The sequence below is a fragment of the Monodelphis domestica genome, chromosome 4 (assembly GCF_027887165.1).
Source record: "Monodelphis domestica isolate mMonDom1 chromosome 4, mMonDom1.pri, whole genome shotgun sequence".
NCBI lineage: Eukaryota > Metazoa > Chordata > Mammalia > Didelphimorphia > Didelphidae > Monodelphis > Monodelphis domestica.
This window is the reverse complement of record NC_077230.1, coordinates 346017613-346032352: the sequence shown is the minus strand read 5'-3', so window position 1 is coordinate 346032352 and position 14740 is coordinate 346017613. Positions and strand designations below refer to the sequence as shown.

The 14740-nt window shown below is 35.2% G+C and overlaps 1 protein-coding gene across 1 annotated transcript in view; it reads right to left on the bottom strand.

The window, feature by feature from the left end:
* Positions 1 to 1669: 1669 nt before the first annotated feature.
* PGM2L1 (phosphoglucomutase 2 like 1) overlaps positions 1670 to 14740 on the bottom strand; it is an 80568-nt gene continuing 67497 nt past the window's right edge. The window contains exons 13-14 of the mRNA XM_001367761.4: positions 12269 to 12402; positions 1670 to 9662 (exon numbers count right to left, since the gene is read on the bottom strand). Of these exons, the coding sequence (XP_001367798.1) occupies positions 9560 to 9662; positions 12269 to 12402 (237 nt within the window). The 3' untranslated portion in view covers positions 1670 to 9559. The remainder of the gene's footprint in view (positions 9663 to 12268; positions 12403 to 14740) is intronic.

Below are 14740 nucleotides of genomic sequence, written 5' to 3'. Positions count from 1 at the left end.
AGCAGCATTAGAAGAGAAACAATAGATACTTGGATTGGGTGTGGTGGATCTCTGAACCTAGGGAGCCAACACAGAACCTAAGAAGGACCAGGAGCTTGGTGCCTTAGGTTGGAATTTAGATTGGGAAGTAAAATAAAATATCCTGGAGTTAAGGTCAGATGATCATGATCAGCTCCAAAGAAGTTCTAAAATCCTTACAAAGGCAACAGAAAGAACAATGTACAAAGGAGTTAACAAGACATGCATTTGAGCCCCAGCTCTGCTGTTTATTGACTGTATAACCTCGGGCAAGCTGCAATTTCCTCTTCTGGTAAAAAGAGGGGATGGGACTTCAGGGATTCTCAACATGGGGCCTGTGAACCAAAAAGGTTTTTTTTTTTTTGGATAACTATTTCAATATAATTGGTTTCCTCTGTAATTTGATGTATGCATGCATTTAAAAACACTCTTCTGAGAAGGGGTCCATCGGCATTGCTAGACTGCCAAAGGGATCTATGACACACAACTAAGTTAAGAAGCCCTGGGCTAGGATGGTCTCTAAGACTCCTTCCAAAGGTAATATTTTTTGATCCCAAGCAGTGATTGCTTTGCACTTTATAATAATGTGGAAATGGTTAGGGTAGGGACAAAAATAATGTAGTAGAATCTCAAGATCAAGTTGAGATAAAGGCCCAAAGAGGAAATGTTCCAATTCCAAAGAATTCCTTGGCCAGCCTAGTAGCCAAGTGGTTAGAAAAGGGGTCTGTTTCTATGTGACTGAGAATGGAGAGGAATCATTAGCTACTCAGCGTCAAACAGCAGCAATTCTGGCATTTTGCAGTGGAAGCTGTTCCCAGGTTCCCAGGAGTGTTCTCAGAATAGATTTTGTTGACTAAGACGTTAGTTTGCTTTTCAGATTATTGCCTTGGTCTTGGCCAGCTTCAGTATCCCCTTTCCTTCCAACTGTCCCTTGGTTATGGAACTGTTTTTCATAGTCAATTAAGAGACTGGCTGGCTACAATTAGCATTCACAGAAATATTCAATTATCAGTTATACATTCAGAGACATCCTGGGTTTTCATTTCTTAGATCTAACTGAGCTAGATGGTACTGAAAATTGTAAGGAAGTGCAGTCAGCTGGAAAGTAGGGATTTAAAAGAGAATACTGCAATTGTAACGGACCTCAGGGGCCCTGACTCCCATTATCTTACAGAGTAGGGAACTGAGGCCCAGCAAAATGAAGTGGTTAATGCAAGACATCATAGCTTGTTAAAAGCAAAGGCGGGGCTGGAACCCAAGCTGTCTGAGTCCTCCATCCCTCCTTAGAGATGTTTGGAATTTTGAAAGTCATTCTTATTTCTAAGACAGCTTTAGTACAGTAAGAAGATCTGGGTCTGAATTCTTGGTCCGTTCTTCAAAAGGTGGGGCACTGGGCTTGCCACTTCTCTCCAAATTTAGGTTTCTTTGCATGTAAAAAAGGGATAATCCTATTGTCTAATATACCTTACAGGGTGTTGTTAAACTACAAAGCATACAACTACATAGCTGTGCCCTATTAGGTATTTCCTAACACAGTGATAGAAACACTGTCCTCAAAGCCGGTTTGAGAATATGGGCCTGCTTTAAGCAAATATTCAGTACCTTAAATATTTAAGCTAACATTAACAAAACAACTCAAGTGGAAACATACTAGGAAGAGAACAGTTTATTACTAACAACACTTTATTCAGCTAAAACCACGAAAATAATCCTTACACAAATGCTTAAGAAAAAGTGCAAATTTTCACAAGCAATATTGATAACACACCCTGGTCTCACAATAGGGAAATCATCTGCAACAAAGGTGCTGACCTGATGGAGTTAAGGTGGTTTAAACAAAGTCACGCTTCTCATTTCAGTCCCCTGGTGCAAACCTTTTATCATCACACACCTAATAAGGAAAATGATGCTTCTTTTGTAACAGTGCATGTAATCCCCTAACATACAATAGAACAAAGCAAGAGGGTGTGCGGTTATGCCTGGAAGAGCATCTGGGGTTTCTGTAAACATTACCCATGCTATCAGTTTGAGCATGTCTCATCAGATACATCTTTCTATACGACATAAGAGGTTCCATAAGTTATGACTCCCTTGGGAGAGTTTGCTGCAGATTTAAGAAGGGAATTCTTTATGGGATCAACTCTAGCTCCAATAGCAATTGATCCTTCACTTACTTTACCCTTAAAATGTAGACTGAGGGAGTGTTAAGACAATCGTTGAATGATGACAATGAAATGGACTTTTGAGTTCAAGTTCACCCAGGCCAGTTCTCTGATTTCACAGTGGAGGAAACTGAGGTCCCAAGTGGAAAACTAGTTTCTCCAATGTCATAAAAAAAAAGGACCAGAACTAGAACCCAGGTCTCCTGGTCTAATGTCTTTCCACCATAATTTGTTGCTGCTAAGAGGTTTTTAGACATTTTGCAGATCTATATTTCTCTGGAAATCATGACTTTTCTAAACCTAACAACCAAACTCATTACTCTTATTACTCAGCTTCTGAGTGAGCTTCTCAGATAATACTTTGGGTGTAGGTAGAATCTTTGAAGCTTAGCTAGTTAGTTCAGTTCAACAAATGGAGGGCAAAATTCTCTCCTAAATGCTGCTGGAACTGGGAGGTAGGTGGTACAGCACAAAAACCTGGATTTAGTCAAAGGACCAACCAAACTTTGAGTCCCAAGGTTGCCTAGAGAGCAATCTATTTGATCTCTCTGAGCCTCAAGTTCTTCATATGCAAAATGAAGACATTTATCCTGCCCATTTCACAGGCTTATTTAGATAATAAAATCAGATCATAAAGTACTTTGTAAACAATAAATCACTATATAAATGTAATTTAATTATTAGAGTTGCATATAGCAAGTATCAAAGACAATGTACTATTATCCAAATAGGAATGGAAAGGCAGCATGGTATAATGGAAAGAGCAGTGGACTTTGAGCCAGGCCTCTGGAACTCATGGCTCTGATGCTGAGGAGCTGGGTGATTGTGGCCAGCTTTATTCCTCTAAGCCTTTTAAATGAATTTTTATTTCTATGCTTTAGTTTATTTCTCTAAGCGTCGGCTCTTCAGCTATAAAAACAAGGATGATAATTGGTGTTCTATCTACCTTGCAATGGTGGGAATGCTCTGTTGGCTGTGTAAAAAAAAGACACTGAAAATATCATTTGAATAAATTTGGCAAAGAGAATCCCTATTGCTTTTAATTTCTATAGGTGCTATACAATTGCAATGTTGAGTAATATCATAGGATTAGGCAGGTAATGAGCCAATTAATATATCAAAATACCATTAAGTAATAATTGTACAACAGAGTTTGATCCATACCTAAAAGAATGATGGTTCCTTGAGGGCTGAACATGGCACCTCACATGCTTCAATAACTTTATATGACTCAAGTATTAAATGCCATGGGGATATTGTTGGTAACAGAACTAAGGAGATCTTTTAAGAGCTCAGTCTCCCCATCCTTTGCAGATAAGTAAACCAACCAAGATGTGGAGAATTGCCCAAGTTACACCACAAATTATGAGGCAAGACAAGGACCCATGTTTTGAGGTTCCCAGTCCAATGCTTTTCCATTATACCGCCTTGTTTCTAGTACTGAAACTAGAAAGAGGAAGAAAGTTTCCTGACCAAGATAACAGAATGGCAACTTTTGAAGTAAATAAGACTTTTTGAAAACTAAGACAGATTAGGGGTGGGAGAATAGCTGTGCTATTTAGAGAGGCAGAGAGAAAAATCTTTGACTTCTGACTTTTTCTCTCTGTCCAGTACTTTGAGGTTTAAGGACAAAGAACAAAGATTTATTATGAATATTTTTAAATCCTTGGATCAATAGTAGTGAAAAAAACCTAACTAAAATCAAATATTCAAACAGTCATTGTTTTAGGTGGAAACCATTGTTTCCCTATCAGATTCTCAACATAATTTCCAAAAATATGAATTTCGAAAAACCCATAGGAAATTAACAGTATTCAAACCCAAATAAGTTCTGAACAGGTTCAAATTTTTGTCCCCACGAATAGTTTTTTTGATGGTAGCAAAACAAACAGTTCACAAATGAGCTTCAATAAGGTAATAGGATGTTATCTTTTCATGGTAGCAACATGTAGAATGGGGGGAGGGAGAAAGGAGGTAGAAAACAGCAAAAGGAAATTTTTCTAAATGGAATCATATGGATGTTTCAAGCATTATCAACATGAATAGAAAGCATTTGTAGTAAACATTGATAGTAGCACTTTGCAGAGTAAATCATTTTTAAAATTAGCATGTCCTTCACCTAAAAATGATGTTTCATTAGTCATTGACATCCCAGAAATATATACTGATTAAGAAACAAGGATTCATTTCCTGAAATAACATTTCCAAGTCTCCAATTTCTCAAAACTTCTGGATTTGACAAAGTTCTTACATCTATATGGTAAATATTTTATGTGTAAAAACAAATAAACAAACAGAAAAGCTCTGGACATTCCTTAAAATGAAAAGGACTGTATCCAGGTCATTATGGCAGGATGAATGAAAGGTGAAGTTTAAGAATATCTTTACTTGTTGCTGGGTTCTTTATTCAAAACTGGGGAAAACATTTGCAATATTATCTTCTAGATCCAGAATGAAACCCAATGATCAATTTATTAGGGTTTTTAAACACTTAAAACTTTTGCTTAAACCCACCAAAAATGAATGCCTGCAGAAATTACAAAAAGTATAAGGAGTTCATATTCCCATCTCTAGGAAATCTCAATCAGAAGAAAACATGGCTTGCTTTTTAAAGCCTTCAAGAGTTTGCTGCATTTTTTTTTGCACACTCTAACATTTAACAATTCTTGGAAGGAAGTTCTTCTTCCTTAACTTAAACCTCTCAGACCTTAACTCAGATTCCTAGGAATGAAAATTATTTATTCCTATCCATGAAATCATCTAATCCAAATCTCTCCTTTTAAATATAGGAAAACTAAGGCCTAGAGAAGGGAAGTGATTTGCTCAGATAACATAGCTACTTTTCCATGACTTTGTTTGCTCTTGCTCTGTCTTCACTGGAAATGGAGAACAGTTACTCATCTTTCTCAGATCAACAGCTGCCTAATTTTTGAGGACCTATTAAATTATCCTTCAGTCTTCTCTAAGATTGGAGGACTGGGAATTCCTTTAACCTTTTCTCATATGTCTTAATTCCAAGCCCATTTATTTTAAAATTACCTTCCTCCTACATTGATCATTTGCTTCAAATTCTTCACTTTGTTGTGGCGCCTGGGTGGAACTTTATATACAATAATCCCAAAGGACCACCAAGTACAAAGAGGAATTCTCTACTCTTTATCTTACTGATATTTGCTCTTAAAGCAGTAGACTGTGAGTTCACCTTTAGTTTCTCCACTATAATTCCATGACCTCTCTGTCACTAAATTTTTTCATTTTAGAAACAGAGATAAATTCCCATAACAAAGCTGGAGAGTAAATGCAAATTAATGTAAAATAATCTGGCTTCCCCATCATTAGAAGAGTTTAGGAGCTAAATCAGAGGTGCTTAACCTAGAGTCTATACACTTAGTTCAAAATGTGGTACACACATATAAATTGTATTTCAATATAATTGGCTTCCTTTGTAATTGAGTGTATTTTAATTTTATGCATTTAAAACGCATCATTCTGAGATGTTGTCCACAGGCTTCATTGGGCTACCCAAGGAGTCTAGGACACAAATGAAGTTAAAAAGGCTAGATGGTCACTTCTCAGGAATATTGAAGATTTTTTAGGTACATGAGTAGAGGTCCTTTGAGAACCTTTCCATTTCAAGTTCTGTAACTATTACTATTCACCTTCCTTCTATTACTGTTATTCTGTACTGGTGTAAATATAAGTCAGACTTTTCTTGACACATACAGTTTGAATGAAAAAAAAAAGAGGATGACCTATATTCAAATCAATATGGTATATATTTTTGTGCTGTGTTTACACACAACCTCCCATTTTCATCTTGTCCTTGCCTTTATAACAACTTCCTTTTCTTCTACAAATGTATATCCTTATCTGTACTGGCCCAGTTGGCCTTTCTCATATTTGTTTCTGGTGACTTATTCAATTAATATTTTTAAATAAATTTTAAAAAATTATGCTCCCCAACTTAGAATTCTAGACTCTTTCCCAAGTTTTTGGCAAGCTTCACAACTTTCTAACTTCTACAAACTAAAGCATATCCATCCCTATCCTATCTTTTATGTTGTACAAGAAAATGCTAAACACTAGGTCTAAGACCTAGGTATGGAGAACTCAGCTTGCCATTGTTTAAGTCTGACACTTGAGCTAGCTGTACATCTATCTATAGATCTTGATCTATCTATATCTTGAATTCAATGTCTAGGATCCCAGAACTTCAAAGCTAGATGGACTTCAGACCAGCCTTTCATTAGACATATGAATCTTTCCTACAACACAGAGGACAAGTGGTCATCCAACCTCTGCATGAACATCTTCAGTGGGAAACTTACGACCTTAAAGGGCAGAGCACTGCATTATTTAACAGATACAATTGTTAGGAAATTCTTAAGGCCAAAATTTATCTCATTGTAAATTCTGTATACTGATCCTAGTTCTCTCCACATTCAACATGAACATATATAATCACTTTTTTTTAAAAAACCCTTACCTTCCATCTAAGAATCAATCCTTTTTAATGACAATTCTCTAGTATTTGAATCTGGTAATCCTAATGGTCTTCTCTTCTTTGTTACTACTGAATTTATATTGTTTGAGAATTTAGATCTGTATAAGTTAAATAAATCTAGAGGCTGTGTGGTATACTAGTCAGGAAGACCTGATGAAGTCCATCCTCTGACAAAAATTAGCTGTGGGACCATGAGCAAGCCACTTAACTTCATAATGTCCCAGGCAACTTTCTAAAACAAAGTCATGCATGAATTGGTGATTATTTGCAGAACAATTTCCATATCCAGAGATTTCCCACATAAATAACAGATCTAAACAAAATAAAGTAAAAAGGAGTTGAAAATATTTGATTTTATAAATAACAATTCCAGCAACAAAGATTTTTCACCTTGAATTCAATGTTGTATACTAATGAAGTGGCCAAATAAAATTGTTCCCTTCATACTGGAACAAAATAAATGTGGCTTTAATGAATGAAGGAGACAACCATCTTTTTTAGCTTCACTCTATTTTGCAGAAACTTAAATACATATTTTTACTAAAAAATATTGATCATATGGGTTCCTGGGCAACAAAGACAATCTCCTACATTACAATATACATTCATAAAGCTAAATAAAAAGTAATTTACAAGTTTTTTCCTATTTAGTGCAAAGCTTTTATCAACATGAATTAGATGCAAAAATGTGGTTCTCTTTTACATCTGGTTACTTGCCTATATGCAAGTCATTTATGTCCTGCTTCAAGGACAGGGTTGGGGAGAGGTAAGGAGCAAACAAATGAACAATTTTTCACATTGGAGGTGAAACAGTTTTGAAACTGAGCTCAGTTAAATATGAACAGATGTAACAACTTCAAACTGGAACCATGATTTAGTTGGACTAGATTGATTAGTTAATGCCATGTGTTAGATCACTAAAATCCTAGGAACTGTTTTTTCTTACTTGAGGGCCTATTAGTTCAAGGAACTTTAACTCTTATTACTTAGAATGCTTAATGTGATAAGTATGTTATAAAGGGTAACTAAGCAGAACAAGAGGACACTGAATAAACCAATGGGCAAAATAGAAGGTTTTTCCTCCCACAAGAATGCTAAATAAACTAAGCAATGACAACTGTCTAAATATACAGCTTCTTGGAATGAAAGCAAATCTTCTGATCAGAAAGACTAGAGAAATCAACCTAATTTTAAAGTAAAATTTTTGATAACTGTCCAGTAAGATTCTGTTTCATAATACTTCACTTCTCTTTGTTTGGTTCAACATTAACAACTGTTAAAGACCAGGGACTATATTGTAATATATGATATTTCCATGCTGTTTAGTATTTAAATACTGAAACTAGAAAGGAGAGAAAAATTTGCTGTCCAAGATGACAAGAGTAGTGACTTATTTTCAAGGAACCAGTACTGAAGATGAAGAACTTCTCTTTAACTATAATGGAAAACTAAGTTAGAGATATCTGAGTATGTCACAGTTGGGTCACTGAGAGGGAGGACAAAATAGTTCCTGCCATCTTCTCACTTAAATATTCTATGCCTGTAAAACCTTTGAGAGATATTAATGAAGAGGAAAAGAGTACAATAAATACTTTCATATTTGTGCACTGGCTAAATAGTAGTGTTAAAAAGAATGAAATAAAATATTATATTAAATAATAATGGGTCTGGATTAGAACAACTTTCTCCACACTGATTTCTTAAACAATCTTAGAAAACAAGTGAATTTTAAAGAAGCCATAATAAATTAATATACTTTCCAAAAACTCCATTAACAGAATTATCTTTATCACAGTAGATTAATCTGCTTGAAAAGATATGGTTTTTAAATGAAATAAATCTCTTTTTAGTTGAATATTTGGAATTCCATCTCTCTCTTTATATCACAATTCTCCTCACCTGTAATGACACTGAACTTTAACATGGAAATTTCAAACAATAGTAGTATGTAATTTAAGACCTGCTTCTTATGAAGACCTTATTTGATATTTTTAAAACAACACCCTAGCTATTTGACTATTTTGCCATCTAGAAGAACTGTTCAAATAGATGAGGTGCTGATGATATATATATATTCTCAAGTTCAATGGCTCCTGCTTGGGAGGGAAAATATCACTAGAACCTGTGGGAACATTATCTCAGCTCATACCAAAACCCCTGGAAGGCACTGAGAGATCTATCAAAAACAAAGCTTCCCAGGAGAATTGCCACTATTGTTCGATAAACATCAGTATTTTTAAGATACACATAGGAAAAGTACGACCAATGAAGAATGCCTGAAATAAAGGTGTTATAACCGTATGCCATAACATCATATTGTCCTAATCTAATAATTCTAACTATTCTAACATACTTATCAAGACCTCTAACAGTGCCATGGGGGTGCTAAAGAAACTGTGTTGTATTCTCACCAACATGATGGTTTATTTCCCTAACTAACTTGACAACCACAAACAGCATTTGGAATATTTAGCTAATTTTTGTCTGAACTGTACTCAGACACAGATGACACAAATGAAGTAAACATAGTCAAATTACAAAAGGAAAATTCACTCCTGCATGACCTCTACAGAGATCTTCCAGTTGAAGGCTGGAGAGAGTATGCTTTATAATGTTCAGTGTATGTGACTTTGGTGTAAAAAAAAAGTGAAAATTTCAATTATTTCACTTGCATCTAAATTTAAGTCTATTTCAAACTCATGAAATTTGGTTAAATTAGCTGACAAGAAAAGATCCTGCTTCATTTTAGGTCTTAAAGGAGTGAGTTCCAAAATAGACAAATGTACACAAGAACAAAGTTAAATGTAGGTCTTGAATCTTTTGTTTTACGTGACAGTGCAAAGAGCCATTTGTATAGCAACAGCCTGGAAGATGTCTAAGTAGATCGCCAGATCAGTCCATTCTTACTAGGCTCAAGAAAATTCTCAATTAGAGCTTCAATTAGTTTCTTCAATTCTTCTTCCAGTAAGGCGATATCACTGAGGGAAAAAAAAATTAAAAGCTTAGATATCCACAATTCGAAACATTACCCCAAAATTTCAAGGGTCAATAATTCCATCCATTTCAGAAATTGTTCGGACAGAACCTCCAGCGCAATGATCAGTGAGTTGCCATGGTCAAGAAAGTTCATTTAATGGCCAAGACTTTATGGGGATGAGCCTTTCTACATGTAGTCTGGCCTGCAGATAACACACATAGTTCATGGCTAAAGCCCATACTCAAAGCCTTTTCAGCTTCATAGGACTAGCCAAAGTTTGTGCTCGCCTGGCACAGACATTAAGAACCTAGGAGTACACCTCTATGGAAGATGAGGCATCAGAATAGGAATTTAGCATTACATATTTAAAAATAAAATAAAATTATAAATCCTTCCCAAATTAAAAATATCCAAAATGAGCTTCTCCCTGCTAAAATAATAATAGCTCATAACTGTGTAGTAGTCTCTCAGAAGCTGAGAATGATCACAACTATACAACTGTTATTTATTACTCTTTGTTATTTTTAAATGTAAATTTATTTAGAAAAAGTTTTCATCACAATACAATTAGGTAGTCAGAATACATATTACTATCACCATATTAAAAGTGAGAAAACTGAAATCCAAATAAATGAACTGATAATACATCAACTCTAAAGAAGGACTGGATTAAGGAATACTTTAGTGGGTTTCTGTAATGAATGAAAAATCTTGGCAGATGAAAAAGGTAGCTGAATAAAAGCAAAATAATTTTCTTAGATCATGTAACTTAATGATGTGAAATAAAAAGAAAAGGATCTTGAATAAAATGGGATACTGGAATTAGAATTGTTCTTTAGCATACAACCTTTGGACATTATTTAGTTCAATTAAAGAATAATATGGTAGACTCTGAATCTTCATGATACCAGATAAGGTATAACTGCCAAATAATGAAAAAAGGGGTGAATATTTATTGATGTGCCCAGTATAATATAAAATCCTTTATAGCAGGAGCTTTCTTTCTTTTAGATATTTGCAACCTTAGAGAGTAGCATGGTGCTTGGCACAAAGTAAATGATTAATAAATGTTTGTTGATTGTTAAGCAGCACAATATGGTAAAAGAAACAATAAATATAGTCAGATGACCCGAGTTCAAGTCCATGTTTTATCAAATTTTAACATAGGTAAATCACAATCTCTAAGCCTCAGTTTCTTCATCTGTAAAATGAGGACAGCAATATTAGTATTGCAAACTTCATAGAAACAAGAAAACATCTCTTAAAACTGCAAAGTAAATTCATAAGCAAAGGATAAACTATGGGAGTGGAAACACCGAGGAAAAGCAACTGCCAGAATACAGCAGTTGAGGGGACATGACAGAGGAGAGACTCTAAATGAACACTCTAATGCAAATATTATCAACAAAGCAATGGGTTCAAATCAAGAAAACATGTAATGCCCAGTGGATTTACGCGTCGGCTATGGGGGGTGGGGGGGAGGAAAAGAAAATGATCTATGTCTTTAATGAATAATGCTTGGAAATGATCAAATAAAATATATTTTAAAAAAAACTGCAAAGTAAGCAGTACAATTTTTAAACTCAGTTTAAACCATAACTTAAAACTGTAAATGTGACTAATTTTTCTTAATATTGTATCTTATATGAGGATTGTACTCAAAATTGTTACCTTAGGAAGTTGGATATCTCTCACTCACAAAATCTCTGAAACTCTTCTTTATATAGCTTATAAATCGGACCTGAAAACATCTCATATTACTTGATCATTTCTGATGATCAAAATCCATATTTCTTAGATTGTGTGCCCATCTTATTCACCAGTTTCAGCTGTGAATTACTTTTGCTCTCCACCCTCAAAGGAGAAATTTTGCCACCCCTGAAGAATATGGTAGAGGCTACGAAGGTAATTAAAAAAAAAAGAGAATTCCAAAACCATTTTGAACACCGAAAACATCTTTGAAATTAATACTCAATGTAGGTGGTAGGCAGCAAAGTGGAACATTAGTGCTGTTGTTTGAGAGGGCTTGCATCTGAATCCTGGCTCGGCTACTTAGTACACCATTTCTCTGGGTCACTGTTTCTTCATCTTCAAAATGAAGAAATGTTGCATCCTATCTCAAAGGTACCCTCTAGTTCTGCCTTTTACTCACTTGGTGACAAGGTACATCACCTCTCAGACTGAGTTCTCCTTATCTATAAAACTGAAAGAGTATTTACCTGACTTGTACCTTCATGAGCTGTCAGTTTAAATACATATATATTAGACTTATTGTGAGGAGTGTCTTCTAAATTGTAAAGTCTTGTCTGAAGAAAGCTACTGTTACCCATAAGATTATGACTAGCATTATCACTTTCTGTGAAGCCTCCAGTGAAACGGAAAACATTCATTTGGATAAACAAATTCTAATGGAAATTTTTCATACCATATACTTGTAAGGACTACTAAACTCCCTTTTAAATAATAACATCTTTTACCACTAAGACATGAATTGTTGGCAAACAGATAATAGAAAACTATTGACCTTTGTGTGCTAAGAGATGGAGGGTTCACTTCTTGTGACTTGGCAAGAACATAAATGCCCTCAAGTTAGACCTCAGCTCTCACCTCTGTTCGGGGGATGCACACATCTCAGCATAATACTTTATCTTTGGTTCAGTTCCACTTGTCCGTAGTGTGGCCACACAACCATTTTGAAAGGTAAATGTAATCATTTGGCTGTTTTTACTCACGGGCAGCACCTATATATAAAAGTAACAACAACTGAATCCCAAGAAGTGTCTTTTTTTGTCATCACATGCTGCACTTCACCTGAATCAATATAAATTATGAACATGTATTAAGTGTTTACCTTGTTCCAGGTTTTTGGGCTCAGGGCTAAGGAAAAAAAATTTAAACAAGATGTAGTCACTGTCCTCAAGCAGTTTACAATCTATTGGTAAAAGGAAAATAAATTCTAATACATATTAGAATGTGACAATGGATAGAGAGATAACAAGCAATCTGCTAAAGAAGATGCCAAGAGGGAATGATTACTCACAGCCTGGGAGGTAGAATATACATTTACAGATGCCTTCTTAGAGGAGGTAGCTCATGAATTTGGAAAGGAAGGAATTTTACTAAAGAATGGATTTGTATTCATGGAAATATTTTCCATGAATACACATGTATAACTAGATCAGCTTGCTTACCTTCTCAGAGAGAAGGGAGGGAAAGGAGTGAGGAAGAGAATTTGGAACTCAAATTTTAGAAAACCAGTGGTAAAAATTGTTATTACATATAATTGGAAAAATGAAATATATATAAAAAGAATATGTATTTTAAAAAATACCTTTTCAAAGGCATCATTGTTTCCCCAAATTTAAAAGGGCTCTTTCTATATGAGATGCCTAAATGGAAAGAGTTCTTGTCAATTGAGCTATCTATAGGTACATTATCACTACCTTCTGTATAATGTGTATCAATAACATTTTATATTTTGATAGACATGTATAAGTTTGAGCTCTTTCTCCACTAGTATAGATCAAAATCACTCTTGCCATTTTAGTCTATGAAATTCTCATCCATATCCTCCATGGAGGATCTAACCCAGGGAACTGGGACTTCCATTGTTGGTAATGAACAGAACTATCATGTTATAATTTCCCCCTTCTTTGGATTCTTTGTTTTCTCTTTGAAGCATACCTTCCATTATTCCCATGAACATTCTCCTAGATAACCTGATTTCTTCTGTATACATTTCTATATATATATCCAACCATCCTTCCCAGATCTCAGATACCTCATGGGGTACTAAGATGGTAGAGTCCAAATATGGGTTTCCACTATGATCAGTGATGAAGACAGATGACTAGACATGCTGGCAGACCAGTTCTATTTCATGTTTGTTTCTCTTCTTTCAGGTTTCACCTTCAAATATTCTTCCAATGATCAGGTTTAGCTGGATCTTATGCCACATTCTATATGCAGGCTCATTCTTTACCTGATAGCCTTTTGCTGGATGTTCATGATCTTTCATTTTCTTTATTAATACTTTGCCAATGAGCTTGTACTCTAAATCTGTGGCAGCCTCAGCTACCAAATCTCTCTACTTGACAAAGAGATCAAATGTTTGTTAGTCCAAGTGGTTTTGGTCTCATGAAAATAACTATGCTACATCAGTCCTATTTGTCTATGGTCAATTTCCTTACATATGTACACTTCTAATTTCCAATAGTTTGTTAAAGTGGCTATAAATATACACAAGTGTCTTCTCATCTTTACATTTTCTTCTAATTTAACATTTCCTTTGAAATTTGCTCCAAATAGTTGATAATATGACTACAAAAAGACAATTGATTCTGAAAGACTTATAGCTATAACATGCTATCTTTTGCCCAAGATAGTCAAGTTAATTTTTGGTAAAATCAGATCAATCAATGAGTATCAGAGTGTGGGAGACAGTAATGTCCAGTGAATATGGGAAGGTCAGCTGGACGTTGGTTGTGAAAGGCTTTAAAAGCTAAATAGAGGAGTTTATATTTTATCCTAGAAGCAAGCTAATGGAGTTGGCTGAGCAGTGGTATTACATTATAAGATCTATGCTTAATGAAGCTTTATTTGGTAGCAAGGTGTAGAATGGACTGGTATGGAGAGACTGATGCAAGAGTCTTGGGCTAGATATATAAATCTGGGAGTCATTGGAATAAAGATGATAATTAAGCCATTGGAATAAAGATGATAATTAAGCCTATAGGAATTGATGATGTTATTGAGACTACAGAAAGAAAAGAGGACCTAGAAGAGTAGCTCAGAGAGCATCAACAGTTAGTTGCAAGATGTAAATGATGAGTCAGCAAATGAGACTGAGAAGGAGCAGTCAAAACATATGAAAGAGAACCAGGAGAGAGCAAAAAACCCAGAAAAGAATGTCTAGAATGAGAAAGTGGTCAACAGTGTTGAATCTATAGGTAGGGAAGAACTAGGAACGAGAAAAGGCCATCAGATCTAACAATAAAGACATATAAAAATGAGAAAGAGAGACAGAGGCAGGAAGAGGGGGGAGGAGAGGGAGGGGGAGAGAGAGAGAGAGAAGTTTCA